At 37.5% G+C, this 20,050-nt stretch overlaps 1 protein-coding gene across 2 annotated transcripts in view; it reads right to left on the bottom strand.

The window, feature by feature from the left end:
• The window catches only part of TPP2 (tripeptidyl peptidase 2), a gene marked incomplete at its 5' end in the record, with an annotated part of 52,387 nt that overhangs the window by 27,530 nt on the left and 4,807 nt on the right, over positions 1-20,050 (bottom strand). For both annotated transcript variants that reach the window (XM_084262308.1, XM_084262307.1), the window contains 17 exons: positions 308-424; positions 1,528-1,682; positions 2,455-2,561; positions 3,434-3,510; positions 4,766-4,923; positions 6,756-6,924; positions 8,422-8,537; positions 8,672-8,820; positions 10,106-10,205; positions 12,158-12,285; positions 12,751-12,827; positions 13,675-13,829; positions 15,317-15,480; positions 16,164-16,288; positions 16,959-17,063; positions 17,465-17,560; positions 18,655-18,783. In XM_084262308.1, coding sequence (XP_084118434.1) covers positions 308-424; positions 1,528-1,682; positions 2,455-2,561; positions 3,434-3,510; positions 4,766-4,923; positions 6,756-6,924; positions 8,422-8,537; positions 8,672-8,820; positions 10,106-10,205; positions 12,158-12,285; positions 12,751-12,827; positions 13,675-13,829; positions 15,317-15,480; positions 16,164-16,288; positions 16,959-17,063; positions 17,465-17,560; positions 18,655-18,783 — 2,127 coding nt within the window. The remainder of the gene's footprint in view (positions 1-307; positions 425-1,527; positions 1,683-2,454; positions 2,562-3,433; positions 3,511-4,765; positions 4,924-6,755; positions 6,925-8,421; positions 8,538-8,671; positions 8,821-10,105; positions 10,206-12,157; positions 12,286-12,750; positions 12,828-13,674; positions 13,830-15,316; positions 15,481-16,163; positions 16,289-16,958; positions 17,064-17,464; positions 17,561-18,654; positions 18,784-20,050) is intronic.

Genomic DNA, 20,050 nt, shown 5'->3' on the forward strand with positions numbered 1-20,050 from the left:
GTGTAGTTACAGATTCAGCCTTTTAGAATGTCCTTTCTATTGGTGTTGGTTAGTTCGTTTGGTTTTTCTCAGTATCCCACTCCCCCATTGATTTATGATAAAAGACATGGGGAAAAAAATAATGGTAACAGACATTTCTGTGGGACTGAATTCCTATTTACTTATTTTTAAGAGAAAATATGAACATTTAATGTATAAAGATACTTTTAGTCTTCCTAAGTATAGGCAAAAATGAAAACACGCTTTTTTATTCAGAGATACCATGGGACTTCAGGCTAATTCAAAATAAACACTGTGGGCAACTTACCATGTTTAGCTGAGGAGTAGCACAAAGTACGCCATGGAAAGAAATCGTGTAATTAATGCTAACATCACTTAGGCTTGCCCACCACCGAGCAACGCAGAACTCAATCGTTTTTCCAGCCTGGAGAAGAAAAGCACAAAGTTAGGCTCAAGCTCTCATCTTACCCCTTCTATTCACCTCAGCCTCCCTCACCCCAAACTAAAAAAAAAATAAAATAATATTGGAGTATAGCTCAAACCTGACCCTTTTATGTCCAGTTTACTCCAGTTGCATAGGTTTGTACAGTACCAAAAGACAACACTATACTTGGTCCAGAAAACACAAGACAGAGCACACAAAACAGGATGACTGATGACTGCAAAGAGTGGAGGAATATATCCTACAGAGAAACGTACAGCTTTAAATGCTACATCTTTCTTTCCAATACTTTGGACTAGGGAGTTCAGCTCACAGATGAGTTTAGTATGTGTGCCCCAGAAAAAGTTATCAGAAAATGAGATCCTATTCTCTGCCTAAAGACGACATGAAGCTTGGGATGTTTGGGAGGGTGGCTGTTTCTTGTCTAGCTAACACGATAAAATTCACAATGTGTCAAGTGGGACAAACCTAGCTTAGGGTCCCCCACCTGACATTTTCAGAGAGGGTAAGGGACTGAACACCACAGAAATCAGAACCACTCCTAGGCTTTAAAGCCATGCAACTGAAGTAAGACAGGGGACAAACTTGAGAAGTGGACATCCACACCCCTGAACAGTTACCTCACTGTCAGTCCCATGTTGGACTAGTGAGGTAGCATTATTCAAGCTAAGCCTGCTGTTTCTAAGCAGTGTGAATGTAAACCAGTCAGTTATCACCTGGCTTCAACATCAAGGAGATATCCCAGATTACTACATTAAGCATTACAGGCAAAATATGCTAAACTACTTCTACACAAGAAGTCCCTAACAGCCCCTATTTCAAAGAGAAATGACCCGGTTTAGATAACAAGTACCAACAAATTGAAGAGATCAACACACATTATAAGGGCACTACTGAATAATTAAGAAACACTATAAGCTACTAGAGATATCATCAAAACTGAAAACTAGATGCAGTACTACTGTTACAAATGTATGCTTTCTTGGGTTTGGGTTTTTTTTCCTGGAAAAGAAATCTAGACTGAATTATGTTACACTGGACTGATGTGTTACTTTTTCCCCCCACAACACCCTAGGGTGACTTACTAAGACAGGAAATGCTTCAGTCACTGATCCTTTTTCTGGCAGGGATGAAAACTTGTAGAATTCGTGACTTCTATATGCTTTTTGTTTCACCAGTTGAACAGCATGAAGCACAAACTTGGCTGTCACATCAGCTGAACATGAACACACTGTCACTTCTAGATTAAGGAAAGAAAATTAAGTTTAGTTTCAAGAGCCGAGAACTTCAGAGGAAAAGCACAGATTCACCAGAAAAACACTAGTTTCATGAATAATTTTAAATTTAAGTAAATTTCAGTACCCCAAGTGGCTCCACAGATGAATAATGCTTATATATTTACAAAGACTCTTTCAGATTAAAGAAATGTAACAAAGTTCAGAAATCAGTTAAGAGAAACATGACTCAATTAAATGATGACAATCAGACAGCACAGGTGTATGATCTGTACACAACAGACAGCTGCTGAATTCCAAATTAAGTCTTATCACTAACTTGAGTCTTTAATTTGAACTCTTGAAAGGATTATTTAGTCATCTTGCACAGAATATACAAGGAAAAAGCCTTTTTTTTCCTCCTCCTTGAAGAATAAGGAGTTATTTGCCCATTGTGAAAATCATATTTTCTTCAGTTGAGACATCTTTCAAAGTTACATCTATGCACCTTAAGAACAAGGCAAACCTCAGACATGTTTTACATAAACCTGGGGTATTCCATCAAGCAAATCACTTCAGATGGTATTTGGTGGTTTCTAGATGACCGAGACAGCAGGATTCTACCATACCAGAAACAAGGAGGCAACTCAAATCACTCCAAGAGCTTAAAGGCAAATAAATATTTGTGGGTCAAATCCTTCAGTTCTTATTCAGGCAGAAATCAAAATTATTTCAAAACAACTTGTGAAGTTTGACAGATGTGATTTTCTATTTAATTAATCTGCTTATTATCTTTACCAGCCCATGTAGCTCCCTGTGGAACATCAATGAAGTGCCTTCGGATTTGTCCAGGTTTAAAATGAACATCTGTATATGTCAGGTCATAGCTCGATGATTCATCTACTCTATATGTCAAAAAGAAAACAAAACCAGTGATCAAACAACCTGTGAAGCCTTTATTAAAAAGAAGTATTTTAAAATTCAAAAATACTCTAAAAAACATACTTAGTCCTCAGCACCAATTACTTTGATCCACTGTAGTAAAGAAACTGACAGCACAATATATTTAAACAATTTAAAACATCAGCTCTACAAAATTATGCAGACACCCTCCTCACCTCCCTGAAATTACTGTACTGAAGCATAAATATCAAAGTTTTCAGTGGATCTGCTTTTGCTGGCTGAGTGACCTTTCACTAAAGTAAGGTAAGTTACATAAGGAGTAACATCACTATGAGTTAGAGAAAAGTTACCTCGCTTCCCTCAGGGCAGATTGTCCAGAGTAGGATTAGTAAAACACTCTCCTTCCTTATTAACATCACTCAACTCATATTTAAGCCAATGATGGGCACAACACTAAGTCTCTAAATTTGCTGTGTTACAGTAACAACGGAAACTTAACCCAATGTTCATCTGGCAAATAATGCCCCCCACTTTCATGTGCTCTAGCCCACCAGTCAGAAATGAAAAAACAATCTCCACTATATCTATGAGTATGTTGATTTATACTCTGGTCAACAAGCCAAAAGCCATCTGTATTCTGATAGACAGGAAGCTGCTGCACCAGCAGAACATGCTGCTTTCTGGCTGCCAGGACCAAAGCTACTAAAAAGCCACTGCTGTGTAAGTCAGTCTGCTGCAAGAATCTCTTCAGATCTCTGCTCCCTTATCAAAGCAGTAAGTTGAACAACTCCCAGAAAGAGGTGGTGATGAAATGAGTGACAAGTGGGTGCAGAAAACTAAACTAAAAAAGCAAGTAACACCTGGGTTTACTGACCTTGTTGGTATAACAACAGTTATTGGAACTCTGAACAGGGGGCCTGCATTAGGCATTGCTATATCATATCCACACACCTAAAAAAAATAAAGTACAGCCACGTAAAATCTTTGGTCAAAATGAAATCAGAGGAGACAATATTAAACTAGTTAAGAGTACTTCGAATATTTGTAGTTATCACTGAGGAAAAAAAATTAAAGAAAATCTTCATTTAGCTACTGTCACCCTGAAAATTGTAAAACATTCAACAAGAATTAAAACAGTAGTTTTCACACTTATGCTCATTTCAGTCTTTCCTCAGAAGTTCTGAAGCTTTCAACACACATTTGATAGTTCCTATATCAGAATATCAAGCCTAGTTTCAACTCACAATTTGTTCCAAACAGTCTTATTTTTATCAGCTATTTTTGTTGTTGCATTAGAAATATTTTAATCCTCCGTTTCCAGGATTATATTTGATAAAATACAGTTTGGTTTACCATGCATCCTATGGTGAAGCTTTAAATGCTATCTCTAAAAATTTATTCCATCATCACTTCACTAAAATGTTCAGTGGTACCAGTGAAGCCTTACAACTAACCATCTAGAGCAAATGACTTCCAAAAGCAAGCTGTTACAGGTTTCATTGTGATCAACTACAATGCAATGGAATAAAGTTTGGGATGAAGATGGAGAGGACTGGAAAATAGGTTTTATTGGTGGGTTTCTTTTGCAGGAGTAAAAGAGGATGGCTGAGAGAGAAAATAAGGAGTCTGATGGCTTCTATATTAAATTTGTTGAAATCTAAGTGTAGTCCCTCAAAGACAGCAAAATGCTTCTTGCTGTACACAGCCATTACCACACGTTTGTCTCCTTCACCTTTGAAAATGAAATTGAGGAAACAACAAAATAGGTTGCACCACTCTGCACAAGCATCTCTTCAATGCAAAGCAAAATCTTAGGTTTATATAAGATGGCATGGCAACACCACACTAGCTATGCCAGTCCTTCAGCCACCACAGAAAGACAAAAATATTTAAGACTTCATCAAAACACAACCCTCTGTCCTCAACAGCAATACAGGTCTAAGCCAGACAGTCAAAGGTAATTTTTTTTTATGTTTTTAAAAGTTTTTATTTTTTAAACACTTTACATTGACATGTGCTATTGTATAGCATAACTATTGCTGAACCCTGGATTCAGTCTGTATAGTAAAATGGAGCACGGCTCTGTTTTCTGGTCTGTATACCACGTAGCTTTTATTTCTTTAAAAATTACTTCTACAAAAAGTTGAGAGACCTCATGAAAAGGAAAGGGCACACAACTTTGCTTAGAACAGCAATACTTCAATACCTCTGTATAATGTAGTCCTTCTCTCAGGCCACGTGGATCCACACGAATGTTTATGTGTCGACACTGGTTCATAAGCTCTAAATGACTAGGACACTGGACCCACGGTGCATTTGAAGTTAAAGCTAAATGAAGCTGGAGAGATATTCTTTCAGTGTTTTCTATCAAGAAAAAAATTTTAAAAAACAATTAAACAACATAAATATGTTCTCAAATTTTACAGTAACACAGTATTTGCCATTAAGATGTCCACATTAATAAAATGTAATAGGAACAATTCCTTAAGGTCCCTGCAAATCAAATTCTCTACTTTGGACAGTATGAAAAATATTATAGCAGTAGCATTCAGTAAAATAAAGCTCATAACCCAACTTTGAAATTTCCTGCCCTGAAACTGGCAAGCTGTTTCAAATCAAAGTTAGCATAGAAAGCAATGCTTCAGTCACCCACAGCATAGTCTGGAAGCAGGTATACGACTTTCCTCTATAGGTACAAAGTCTTGCCTAATGTAGAGAAACACAATAAAAAACAATTGCACTGATTCTGAGGGTTCCTCCACCAAACTACATTATGGAGCAACCTAATCAAGAGGTGAAGTCTGGGAAAAAAATTACTATGACTTTGCGAGCAGTCAATTAAGCCAACTTCACAAGTTAGCCTGCATGTCCGAAAAGCTATGGGTTGAAGCACAGCTTCCAGAAAAGCTTCCAACCCTAGCTGCAATGTTTTACTGGTTAAGAATCAGCTCTCTGCTGCTCTAATGATTAATGATACTTTGAAAAAACCCCCATATTTTCTAGTCTTAATTAACCTTAGTTTAATTTTCAGGCACTCCATTGTATCTGTAAGAGCACTCTATTATCAGATGTAATTCCCTCACAGGTACATGAGAGGCCATAAAAGCTCAGAGAGCTTCGGTACACAGACTGAGCAGGTCAGACTCACTTAACCTCTTACTGAAGTTTCTCAAGCTCAGTCTCCTTGCAGACACCAGACAGAGCACAGAAACAACAACTGTACAGGCAGTAGGGAAACAGCATCCTGCTACGAGCCAGTCAACCATTACAAAGCTCTATGTTCTCAGATTGTGTACGTCCTGCAGAGGAGTCTATTGTATAGTTATTTTATTTCTCAGTCTCATATGGTTAAATTTAAAAAGCATCAATTCCACTCTACACTGTGCAATAACTAAGTTACTTTGAGTCAATATCTGTCCTAATTCCTGATTCATACCCTTTCTTCCCCTAAGTAACTCACCCTTTTGTCACATGTCAACCTTATTGAGGATCACTGGTTTTAGGAAAGGAATTACTCTCAGCAACAAGCTCTTCAGTGGATCATTTTTTGGATACAATGTAATATATTCGCTCAGCCATTTCCAATTTGTATTTAATAAAGCAGGGCAAAATAGTTTACAGAGAAAAGATGTCAAACCTTGTTTTGATTTGCACAAGTTACTTTTACCCTGTTACTAAGTAACTAAAATCTATGTCAATTCCATATTGCCTTTAGGTATGTTTATGTTTATCCATTATGCACAATTGAATTTAAGTCTAACTTGTTAAACCACGTTTTTTCTTGCATTGCAGGAAAATCTAGAATTTACAGTTTTTAAATAACTGAGAAAACTAATTCCTAGGTAAGTACTTTCATGTTTAGAACAGTAATCATTCTTTGTCAAGAGTTATCTACAACAAACCCTCAAGTTCTACAGTTCCACAAAACATTAGGGATATTTGATTATTTTTCCATATTATTCCCCTAGACCCACAACCTTGCTCTAAATGTCTTTGGAACAAAGAGATACTTTATTTCACTGAGATGAAGCATGAATCAGACTCCCTCAAAAATATGGAAGTGGTGAAGTGTTAGAGTACAGAAATTTAGAGTTGCGCTTACTGCTTGTACAGTACAGATTCCTATAACTGCTCCTTATCACAGCTTCTGTGTTTATAGTTTACACTTTCCCCCCCAAAAAAAAAAGCTTTCCTACCTGTGTTCTCAGGAAAGACGGGTTCTATGCCAACCCCGTGGTCAGAAGGTGCAGCTATCTGGGCAGGATCTCTGAGGTAGATTCCACGGTTGCTGCCGACAGTAACCGTAAAGCCTATGTTACTTGTGAATGATGAATTCTGAATGAGGTAGTCATAGGCTTTATCAACCTGTTAGAAAGAACATATTCTAAATTTTAAAATTTCAATTTCATAGTAATTTATGCATATTACCTTCAACATGAAGTGTTCAGCAGGCACAGCATGAAGTGAAGTAGCTCAGCTTGTACTTTACATGACAGTATAGAAAATGAGGCAGTGTTTTCAGTCTGCAACAGCCACACATAGTGAAGAACATTAAGAAAAAGAAAGCCAAATCTCCTTCACCACAAATCCATCAAAAGAAGCATAACAGAAGTTTTCAGAGATGACTTCAAAGAGCCAGACCTATTACACTAACTTATGTGCCTTCCTTGTACAGGGAGCAACACAATGTACTTAAGCTGAACAGTTCAAGAGAGACACACGCAATATGGGGTGCCCATATAAGTTGTTTAAATTTATATGAATTAAGAGAAACAGGTCAGGAAATCCAGCCCTGGATTTAAGTAAATGAGCTGTCACAGTAAAGGCAGATGACCTTTCTATCTCACTTGCTATTCTACCAACTCAAAAAATCTTACCTTTCCTTCTACTCCACAGTAAGCTCCCTTCACCAGTGGGGGTCAGGACACTCTCCTTTGAGACAAGGGGACACACAAGACCCTTGGTCTCACAGATGAGTTTTATCCATGTTTTAACACACGCTTTAATCAGGCTACTGAACCATAAGAGATGACTGGCTCATCTCCTTTTTCACTGGCAATTTTATTTGATACGGCTACCACCACTGCTGCCTTCTGTAACAAACTCAGTATTGCAGATGTGCTTAGTGGGCATTACCTACTGGGTTCTAGCATCTCCAGAACATGAGTTTAGGGCTAAGCATTTAATATCTAACATTTCTAAGGAGGAAAGCAAAATCTCAGTACCTCTACTTAGCTAGGATAGGAACAGCTGTAGGCAAAAACCAGCATCAACTCTTTAAGTACCTGAGCTTATCCATAGGGAGACTGTCACCGACTAAGCCTTCAGCATACAAAGGATCACATCACTGATATCCAAGCTACTTAGAAGTCCACAGGATACAATGAACACTCAGAATTTTCAGTGCAGGCCCAGAGCAAAGTCATCACACTACTGCCACTGTAGTGCTTTGTGGACCAGCATGGATATCCCTGTATTTTTACTGCCTGGAACTTAAAGTTCCAGCATTTTTCTGCTCAGAACAAGTCCAGCTCTGACAATAGCATAAAAACATTCTTGGACAAAATTTAGGCATCCAAACCCACATGAGTGAAACATCCCACTTTTATGTCTACGTTCCATTTTGATCAGTCTAAGAATGTATCTAGTTAACATTTATTCTACAGTAACTGCTGAAACTGAAAGAACTGTTTCATTCCTCCTCCCCTCCCACTACATTCTCTTCTCCTCCCTCCATCAGATCTGAGAATCAAATATCATGGGAGCAAACTGAATGAGCTTGCCTGGAAGCTGCTTTCTTTTGTGGGTTAGTTTTCCACTGGAAGTTATTTATATTATGTTGGGTTTTTTGTAAGCAAGTACCTGAATAATACCGTGTCCTTGTGCAAATACTTCTATGTTTTCAGCTTTCACTGCAGTATTTTCTAAAGCTCTTCTGACAGAATGAACAGTGTAATGAATATCATTAGCTTTGAGTCCTGAAATTAAAAATAAGGATATTATCTGATACAACAAAAATTTTGAAAGTTAAATACTTTTTCCTCTTTAAAAAAAAACAAACTCTTAATCTGTTTTAGACTATACCTCTATGTTTAACATTGTAGCATGTTACCTGACAATACTAATGCAATGCCTCCACATGCATTGGGAGAAGACATGGATGTGCCATTCATGAGTTGTGTTCCTCGCAGAGTCCAGTTGGGAACAGAGGCAATAGCACCTCCTGGGGCACTGATACTCACTCCAAGGGCTCCATCAGTGCTAGTGTTAAAACAGAATGATTAAAACCAAGTATTTTTTTCCTGCACACTTAAGATTAAGTTATCCACGCACTTAAAAAAATAATGTTAGCTTTAGGGAGAAAATTTATTCACTAAACCCACTAACCCATTAAACATGATAAAAAGCATGGTGCTAAGTTGCAGTTTAAAAAGTCACATGAATCAGCTATGTTTGTTTTACAGTGAAAGTTTTCTAAACTTTGACTCCTTCAATACTCTTCACCAGGTTTCAGTTTAGCCACCAGAGTATCTTCTGGAATTTGAATTAGAAAAATGCAAACAAACCTATTAAACCCTTCAATGCATAAATTAGTATTCTGTATAGCCTATTTAATACTTATTTAAGAAAAAAAAAAGGGAGAGGAAGACTAGAAAAGATCCAAAATACAGATCTCTAATTTTGCATGTTGCCACTTCAACTCCAGGTCGAATTCTGAATTATAATACAGAACCTGTGACAAGGAGAGAGCAGGGAGAAAAGAGCATGTCAAGAGGTGGATCAGAATCAGCTGGGCCTGAGCCACCTTTCTTTCTTGCCCAAGCTTATTTAAGAATGGGGACAGTATCTATGGCTCAGTTAAAGCAGCATCTAGTTTTCAACTGTATGAGCCAGATACACACTATCATCCTTGCTCTGTGCAGACTCAGGAAGATATATTACTCTATTTTTTCTATCAAAAACTTCTGAAGCACAATACAAAATTCAAGTTTTCATTGCTCCCGAGTTTTATTTTACAGATCTTTGAGGTAATTCTCTACAACATGAAGTAGAAAAGCATTTTTTTCTGCCTACTCACACCTCTACTGGACTGAAACAAAACCCTCAAGTACGCTGTGCCATCACAGCAATGTCACTGAAGCCAAAAGTAACACTACTGCAAATTGTATTTCATTTAATCTTCAACACTAAGAGAACAGGTAACTTTACCACACTAACTTAATGAAATAAATGCTACAGAAAAAAAGTCCTCTGAAAAAGAAAATTTCAGAAAAAACCCAAATTTCCAAGAAGTTTTATCACTTCTGAGTAGGTTTGCACTCCAATACACTTTCCTAAAAGATACAGATTATGCTGAGCAGCTCAGTGGCCTCCCCCAGGAGTTCTAAAGCTCAACACACACAGGCCTTCCAAGAACAGCAGGCTACCTGTGCTCTTCCCATAGGAAACAAGTACTTCTATTCTAGTACTAATGACCAATTTTTAGCTTTTAAATTACATATTCTGAACCCCAAAATAATGAATTTGTTCTTTTAGTATAACCTACCTAGGCCCTCTGGATGACCAAGTATATTGATTTGCTGGTAGTTTCTCTCTTAAAGAGTATTCGGCAACCATCATGTCAGGTGATACATAGGCACCAACACCTGAAATAAACAACCAACATTCAAGCATTTTAGATATACAATTAATTTTTATTATGAAGCAAAAATAAGCTATTTCTGTGTTTTAAATTCATTATGAGAAGAATTGGCATTTAAGAATGGAAACACACATTTTTCCATCTCATTAAATCCAAGTAGTTTTGTAAAGCAAGTGTAAAGCAACATGCTCTGCAATAACAACGCTGATGGTCATGCAGCGTAACATTAAAATATAAACACAGCACAATAGTAGGCACAATCACTAAGTTTACAGACAATCAGTAAGTTGTGTGGGAGTGTACATCTGCTTCAAAGTTTTGGTTTTTATTTAACTAGAATAGAACCTGTTCACATGCTACACGTCTTTCACAACAAATCACTTTTACATGTCTCCACGCCCTGCCACACCCCTCTGGCTATGTTTACACTGTCACACTACACCAACCCTGACTCAAAGCAATCTATGTGAATTGGTTCAGGTTCCCATGGCTCACAGCTACACCACCTGGAGCAACAGCCACATCCACACAGCTCAAATGCAGAGATGAGATAACCATTGCTTCCCAGTGTATCAGTTCAAAGTGCCTGGAGCATGTAAATGACTACATCAAAGCCTGCTGATGATGGACTTGTAGAACACAATGTCAAGGATGCACAGTGCCTCCCTGCTGTGCGCCTGTTCTAAAGTCTTCTGGTTTCTTTATGGCTCTAGTACACCAGGATGGCAAAACACTACCATACCAAGCTGACAGACAGACTTAGAAAGGCCCATGTCCATACTGTCTGCCTCAACTAAACCAGACTGTCAGCGGTATTTTGCTTTACCTTCAAAAAACGAAAACCCCTATCTGGTTCACTCCAGATGGAGGACAAGGTACAAGCTACTTCACATGCAGAGTGAATGATTGCCTCATCTCTAGAGTGATACGAGTACACTGAACTGACAGACCAGTTGCACTATACAAGCAAAGCCAATGCAGACCTGAAAAGGAGCCTGTTAGTTCCAGCTCCAACCCCCAACCTCAGCAGTAGAGCAATTGCAGATTAAGTTTTAGAAAGTAATCAGTGTTAATTCTACTAGCTCTAGTGAAACGGTGTGTCTCAAACTTTCAAGTCTACATGCTAGTGTTTTTGCATGAAAAATCTGTGATTTATTGAGCATCTTTTCTAGCACAGCAATGTGGCATCAGAGATTTTATGTAAAAACTAAAACTCGGGAAGTCAGCCCACAGTGTTAGATGTTTTATGAAGTCACATACCTTAAACTTTCTATGAAATATGAAAGACATATACTAGCCCATCAGAAAAGTCAACTTTTATGCCAGTAATACTTGCACAGAAGTGGCACTACACCCAAAAGAATCCTTGCCCCGAGAAGGACTTGTCTAGTGCACCTTATGAGATTATTTTATATCCAAATTAAAAAAGCTGAGTTTCACTACAAGTGGAAATCACACTGACAAAGACAGAACATCTAAAACTATGGTTCTGACAATTCAGAATGGATTACAAGACTTTCTAAAAAATTAATTAAAACCCAACTTGCTTTTATTTTTTACAAGTTGCATTTACCAGCATCTCGTGGTCTGATTGCAGTTGGTATGCTCAAACAGTTGCAGTTAAAAAAATAACCTTGGAAACTTTGAACAGGTCAGACCACAAAGATTTACTTTGCAAATTTTACACAAAGCCACATCAAATCAAGACCATCTGCCTCCTAACCTCTGTTTTCTACAGAAGTACGGTCTTGAGTAAGAAGATAATCTAAATTCTTATACCTAAGATAGAGCAAGTGCGTCCCTCAAAATTAATTCTGTAGTGCAGCAGTCTTGGATGGTTTTTCAGATTTAGTACAGCCCATCAACCGATGATCTCAAACACGTAACACAAGCTTAAAGCTTGAAAAGACAGAAGCTGAATATTATCAACATTTGTTCCCAAAAGAAATTATTTACCTATTACACTAGATGTAGTTCCACCAGGACATCCTACTGTAGAAAGGCAGGGGCCATTATTTCCTGCACTTGAAACATAGATTACATTGTGTTTCCACACTGCTTCATTAATTACTTCACAAATTCTCCTGGTGTGAGAAGGAAAAAAAAAAAAAAAAAGCAATTTAATCAACAATATGCTTTCTTCCCACTGGACAAAACTCCCATTTCTAATAGAACCTCTGTGACCAGTCACAGAACAAGGAATACTATCCAGACTGCTTCCCACAGCTAGCAGAGGCAGTTCCAGTAAGGAAGCTGACCACAAAGTACCTTTTAAAAAGGATTAACAGTTATAGAACAATATTAGGTCTTTAAAAAAAGCCCCAGATTAAGTGGCGTTCCAACTACAAAAGCCGTTTATTATTCTAAAATATTCTTTGTATTATAAATCAATAGCACCTTCCATATGTTTAAAGTGCAACACTTTAATGTATATAAATCATTTGGGCCTTCACAATTCATTCTTACTGACGGTTCATATACACAAAGATCAAATGTAATTCTACTTTTGTGGTATCAAAATACTCTGTATTAGTCACAACAGCACTCACCCAGAATTTGGCCAATGTGTTGCCTCTCCGTAACTATAGTTGACAAGATCACATTTGTATTTTATTGCTTCTATCATCTGATAAAGTAAAAATAAAAGAAAGTACATACTAGTCATAGAATAAGTCATTTTGGGAATGGCAAAAGACATCTGCTTACACTGATCTGCCACAGATTTAAGAAAAACGGATAAATTTCTTCTGACTACAGAAAAAAAAAATTATTTTACTTCCTTCAGTTACTTAAGTGGTATTTTCCCAGTGCAGAGAATTAAAAAAAAAAAAATCCCTTAACAGTCGTAATTCTTGCAGTGTTCCAAGCTATGAATGGAGACATTACCCTACGAGAACACTCCAGACATCATTAGTATTGTCTCAAATGTCTGTCCTCAGCAACATAAACTTCTCTTTTCCCATACAGTTTGGTTAAATTCCAATATTATTGCACATCTTCATATTGCTATTGCAAGATATTCTTCAGGCCACAAATACAATTTTCTATTTTTAATTCCATGGGTCTTTCATCATTAAAAAAGAGTGATTTTTTTTTTCTTTACTCAACTTTTGCATGCAAGTAATTCAGTCCATGTATCAAGCTAGCCAGACACACAGCACCTCTGTCAGTCTGAAAGACCTTGCAAGTGCTCTATGCAACAGAATCTTGTTTTATATAAAAACATTATTCTCAAGATATGTTTTAAAATATATTCTGGTTAGTTTTGTATCGTGGTTTTTTGGGGGGGGTATTTTTGGTAGGTATTTTGGGGGCGTTTTTTTGTTTGGATTAGGAGGTAGTTTTTTTATCTAGTCAGAAATATTCTAGAACCATGAATGTGTTGTATAAGGAAACAGAACAGAAAGTGTTCCACAATATTCTGCAATTAAGTAACACTGTATTATTAATCATTTGTTCAATAAAATACCCACAGCTCTTATTAGACCAGTCCCAGTTTCCATTGTGCTCAGTCTCGTATCGCCAATCTTGATCGCAAGAATCTGAGCTCCAGGAGCCACACCATTCCGCTCTGGTTCTTCTGGAAAGTATCCAGCTGCAATACTAGCCACATGTGTTCCATGTGCTCCTAAGTAAATGAGAAGCTGTATCATTGTGGGTTTAGTGAACTTCATTTATAGTAATTTCATACACTACAGATAAATTAATTTTCACTTACTGAGCTATAAATATACAAAAACAGCCAATGGCCTGTCACAAGTGGTGTTGCCCAGGTCTTTGTACTGGGGCTAGTTCTCTTTAAGGTCAATGATCTGGATGAAGGGATTGAGTGTGCCCTCAGTAAGTTTGCAGAAGACACCAAACTGGGCAGGAGTGTTATTTGTTTGAGGGTAGGAAGGCTCTACAGAGGGATCTGGACAGGGTGGATGGATGGCGTGAGGCCAACTGTATGACCTTCAACAGGGCAAAGTGCCAGGTCCTACACCTGGGACATAACAATCCCAAGCAGTGCTACAAACTTGGGGAAGAGTGTTTGGAAAGTTGTCCAGCACTGCTGAGGCTGCATCTCGAGTGCTGTGCTCAGTTTTGGGCCCCTCACTACAATGACACATTGAAGTGCTGGAGCACATCCAAAGAAGGGCAGTGAAGCTGGTAAAGGGTCTAGAGAACAAGTATCATGAGGAGCTGCTGAGGGAACTGGGGATGTTCAGTCTGGAGGAGACCTTATCACTCTGTACAACTAGCTGAAAGGAAGTAACAGTCAGGTGGGTGTTGGGCACTTCTCCCAAGTAACAAGTGATAGCACAAGAGGAAAGGGCCTCAGGTTGTGCCAGGGCAGGAAAGTTATACCTGAGATGACTCAGTGGAGATTAAAAAAAAAATTGGAAATAAAAAAATACACACAGAAGTATAAAAAGAAGTCTCTCAAAAAAATTACCACTGATTCAGAAACAAGAACTACTTCTGTAGTTCTACTGAGATGGAACAGTTTCACAAGAAATAAAGAGTATTCTTCAAATCAAATACATCCATACCAACTTAATCAGGATGCTTCCAAAACAAATCATGACTACATAAAGAATACACAAATATGGGCATAGAGTGATTTGAGCTACAGTGACACTTGATATCACAACAAAGTTTGGCAAAACCAAAACAAAGATTGATACCCCTTTTGCTCTTCTGTTCTAGTTTGAGATTGTTATATGAACCCAAGTAACAGCAATTAAAAAAATTTTACAAAAAATTACATCACCCACCACCCTATACGTAACAAACAAAAAAAGGTACTCTGAAGAAGGTTCTCTCTTTTAAGCTTTAAGACACAAGAACGTCTCAAAAAGTACTTAAGTATATACTGTGTATACATGCATTTGAACACAAAGCTGACAGTATTTCAGCCAAAAATGCAAGCAAGTTTGATGATAACCTGTCATAACTGGTTTGGTTCAGGAAATCTCAATATTGATCTTGATTATTATAGTAACGAACACTGCTGTAAGACAGCTGCCTTGAGCCATCCCAACTGTCCTGTAGAATCAGGACTCAATACAGATTGCTGCTTCTCATGATACCTACTCAGGAGCAAAAATTTTCTTAAGATGACTCATTTACCTCCACTTGTCACAACAGAAAGAAGGTTTCCATCATCATATATATTAACAGAATAATTTAACATCTCAGATGTTCCGAAAGATCCATATTCCTGAGCCTCTTTGTAGGTTCTCAGCACCGTACAGCTTGTTAAGTCACCACTCTCGCTTGTATCTATGCAGGCTCTGTTGACAAAAAAAACGACAATTTTCCAGCTGCTGTAAACTTCTGGTTATTCCCCCAGCAAAGAGTACCACAAAGACTTCACAAAGCTTGTTTCTGTGTTTAAAGTATCTTAAGTCAGTATTTTTAATAAACCTCTCTGTACACCTAGATTCAGAATCCACAAAGATTTCTAAACAAGCTGATATTCACGTGCTATTGCATTCAAATAAAGCTGTCTCTGAAAAGCAAGCATGTGGAAATTCAGGCAATTTCTTCAAGGAAGACATTTTACAAAAGCTAGCTCTTCAGTGCTGGTACACAAACATCTGAAGTCTTACTATCTTGTACAATGCATGTTATCAGTCAAGAACAGTGACATATTACATCCTGAAGTCTGTGCAAATACTTCTGTTTTGGTTTTTCCTATCACCAATGGATACACAAATCAATTCTACCCTAAGAGGAAAATCCTACAAGCTTACACTTTACATAATGCTGTCTTAAATAAGACTTCATTCTATCCCATCTTCATTTGGGATCAGAACATTGTCATGAAACTTAAGTGGCACAGCAAGATTATTTTAAAGCAAGTAACATTTCAGACCTCTATAAAGAGGGCAAATTTCAAAGTTAGCACAGTCATCAACGCAAGCTGTTGTTTTATGTGTAGAACAGGATGTTTTAGAAAAGTTTCAGAATTTACCTCCAGGTCTCACCATCATTCCATACTAGACAGTCATATACTGGGCCAGGATCACTATATTTTTTCTCAAAAGAATTCAACAGTTCCACTTGGTTTTGAAGTTCTTCCTTAATTAGCTTATTTACCTAATATGGCAACAAAAATAAAGTGAAAATTATTTCTAAAATTCTTACAAGATAAATCTTTTTAAAATTTTTTTCCATTACTTCACCAAGCATTTAAGTCTATCCTAGGAGTCACAAATATCTAGAAGTTCAAAAGTCTTCAACAGTCAACTAATTTTCTTTTAGCCTTTTATGTATGACTATTTTGAATTTCTGCAATCCTGACATTTCAAGCCCTCATTTATTTTTACGGAGTGTTAAATGATACAGAAGTGACCTCAGGTATTTCTGGTACTTCACTGAAATACTACCTAGTTTAGAAAAGAAAGGATATGATTAGAAGAATTCAATTTTAAGTACAGCGATGAGGAGAGCCTCAAAAAAGAGCACAGAATCACAGAATTACAAGGTTGGAAAAGACTTTTAAGATCATCAAGTCCATATTAAATTAAAAATAAAACATATCATGAAATTTAAAAATATACTACGAAGTATTTGAAGTAACACGCTTTTCCTATTTGATGACAAGTTTAAAGGTGAACAATATCAAGGAAATCAACCAAACATCCACATACAGACTTTTAAAATTAATCAGAAGATAAACTTCCTTTACTCACCTAACCATTCCTCTCGACCATCAACAAATCCTTGCAAACAGCAAGTTTATCATTTTTTTCAGATTTATACATACCTGTGAGGGAGAGCTATGAGCAGCATCAAATTCTTCTTGTTTCCTACAGGCCTCTGCTAGAGCCAGTCTGTGAACAGGATCCCAGAGCTTTTCCTTGCGTTCTTTCTGTAACACAAACCCAGCATCCTCAATATATTGACAAAAACATAGGTCAAAGTATGAAGGCCACAAAAATCGTACAAAAAAAAACGGATTTGAGAGAGAATGGCTAAAAAGCTCAATACAATAATATAAACAAACAACAACTGCAACACAGAAAAAAAGAAACAGATATGAGTACTTTGTAGACTTTCTGATCACTGTCAGGATGACCACCATGCCACCTCCTGCTGTTCTGAAAACTCACAGGAGATCATGTCAAAACCAAACAAAAATCACTGAGAAGAGCTCACAAGCTCTGGGTAGCAGCCTTCGTGTGTCCGCAAATCATGTAGGTTGTTCTAGGAAACTACAATAAGAATCAGAACAATGAAACATGACACCAGAACCAAAATTTAATACCTTACCTGAATCCTCTCCTTAAGAGCTTTAGGATAGATATCATAGCCATTTTTTATGCCAATGTGATATTTGCCTGAAGGATTTACCCAGTTCGCTGGAATCTACAGAAAACACATTCAGAAATAGATTAATTTTTTTCTAATAAATCAACACTGCCTGAGGGAGCTTAGCAGAACAGACCTGCAAATATCACAGAACAGCCTGGGTTGTAAGGGACTTCAAAGATCATTTATCTCCAACTCCCCTGCCACAGGGAGGGACGCCCTGCAGAAGATGCAGTTGCCCAAAGCCCCGTCCAACCTGTCCTTCTGCACTGCCATTTGAACATCTGTAAATACAATTGCCCTGATTCTCTACTCTTAAAAAATACAGTGAATTTATTAGGTAGAGGTCCCAGGAAACAACAGCACTGTAAACAAACAGGCATTACGGTAAGTGTTCATGACAAACATCCAAATGCCTAATTCCTTATCTTCCTGTATTTTAGACTCTCAATATATCAGACCCCCTTTTCCTAGTAAAAACAGCAAAAGAATGAACAGATTCACCCTTACAATCACACTTTGTTCAAAACTCAGAAGAAAGCTGGTAACATGGAGATCCAAATATTTGGTGTCCCCGTATCACCTCATCAATCTAACCAGCCAATAAAGAACAAGTCAGTAACATCAGCACTTCTATGTAGCCAAGACCTCTTAATAGATTTCACTGTACCATTTCTGAAAACCCTACATAATTTCTGTTCCGAAGCAGTGAGCCTACAACTACATCCTTGCAGATTTTTCAGTCTCCAGAACTACTCAGCATGCATTTAACACGATTCCTCCTGTAGTTAATAGAAACATAGAAAATACTAGCACTTTTAAAGACAGAACAGCATCTAATATTTTTAAGTTTGTCAGTATATTTTCTTCAGCTAACTTCCAAAATTATATCATACTTATTCGAACAAAGAATAATTAAATTACTATCAGCCCCCCATCAAACTCTGTACACAGCCTCATTCAGACACATGAAAGGTAAAAGAAATGCCAAGCAGTTTGTACGAAGCCCATCAAATACCGTATAGTTTGGGATAAGATGTGGTTGAAAGGAAGCAAGCTCTCCAGAAACCAAAATAGGTGCTAAATGTGTTGTTAAACAAGAAAGAAAGAAAATGATGCCTCATGGTGTCTCTGTACCACCAAACACTCACCTTTAAAGTTCTTCCAGAAAGGCCAGTGATTTCCCCGTCTTTAGGTTCTACAATGGTACAGGTAGTAACATCACCACTGCCTGTTGTATCAATTATATCAATTATCTTGGGTTTCCCGTCAGTTGTAATCTGAGATTAGGAACACAGAAAAACTGAAGATGTAGATGATTAACCTTTAGCATACAAACTGGGATGTTTTCATTGTTGTCAATAAAAATAGCAGCTAAATTTCTTAAGCACCCAGGCTCTACTGAAGTACAACTTGAAATCAATTAAACTTTCATATAACTAAGGGCAACATGTCTATCTTTCTAGTTTATACAAACTCAGCAACTGATTTTTAAACAAGATTTATAAGACAAGCAAGTAAAAACACTGTATCAATAAAGCACAGGTGCTTCAATCTAAAACCAAGCCTAAATTCACAAGCCATTTGCAAAAACCTATTTGTGTTCCCATGAGTAGCTGCAGTGCTTCCAGCCCACCACTGAGGCCAAATTAGACAGCAATGAGTGCAGTGCTCTAACAAATGAAAGGCACTGAAGTACACGGAGTCACAACCCGGCGTCTCCTTACCAGAGCTTAAACCCTAAAGGAACACAAGTTACCATCATCTTGTTTTTCTTGTTTCAGAGATTCTGCTTCATGTTTTAACCAGTTTGAATTGCTAGAAGCTATAGCTGTATGCTGTATAAGGAGTATATAATACTGTACAAGGATCAGTCTACAATATATATAATATTGTATAAGGAATATTTTTACCAGGGTGATGAGAAAGAGAGATGACCAGCTAGTAAGATTTAGCAAGCATAGATTTAAATCCTCTAAAAAAACTAGCCCTGATGGACTTTACAGTGGTTGCAGGAACCTAAACAACAACAACAAAAAGAAACTACTAGCCTACCTAAAGTTCCTTTCACCTAGAGGAAACTTCTACATAATTACCAAGAGTATGATTAAGACTTTTTTTTCTAAACATTTCACAAAAATATTCAATATTATCTTCTTGTAATAACATGCTTCATCTAGTAGGCATTGTATGAGTTTATTCAGCAAATAAACAGTGCTCCATGTGCAGTGTTATCTGCTTGAAGAGCAAGAGGAATTCAGAGTGCTGGAGCACCTCTGCTATGAAGACAGGCCGAGAAAGTTGGGCTTGTTCAGCCTGGAGAAGAGAAGGCTCTGGGAAGATCTTATAGTGGCCTTCCAGTACTTGAAGGGGACATCTAGAGAGCCATTTTAGTAGGGCCTGTTGCCATAGGACCAGGGCTAATGGTTTTAGAGTAAAAGAAGTTAGATCCAGACTAGATATAAGGATGAAATTTTATATGATGAAGTGCAAGTAACACTGGAACAGGTTGCCCAGAGTGGTAGTAGATGTCCCATCCACGGTAAC

Source organism: Gallinula chloropus (genome assembly GCF_964237585.1).
Source record: "Gallinula chloropus genome assembly, chromosome: 1".
NCBI lineage: Eukaryota > Metazoa > Chordata > Aves > Gruiformes > Rallidae > Gallinula > Gallinula chloropus.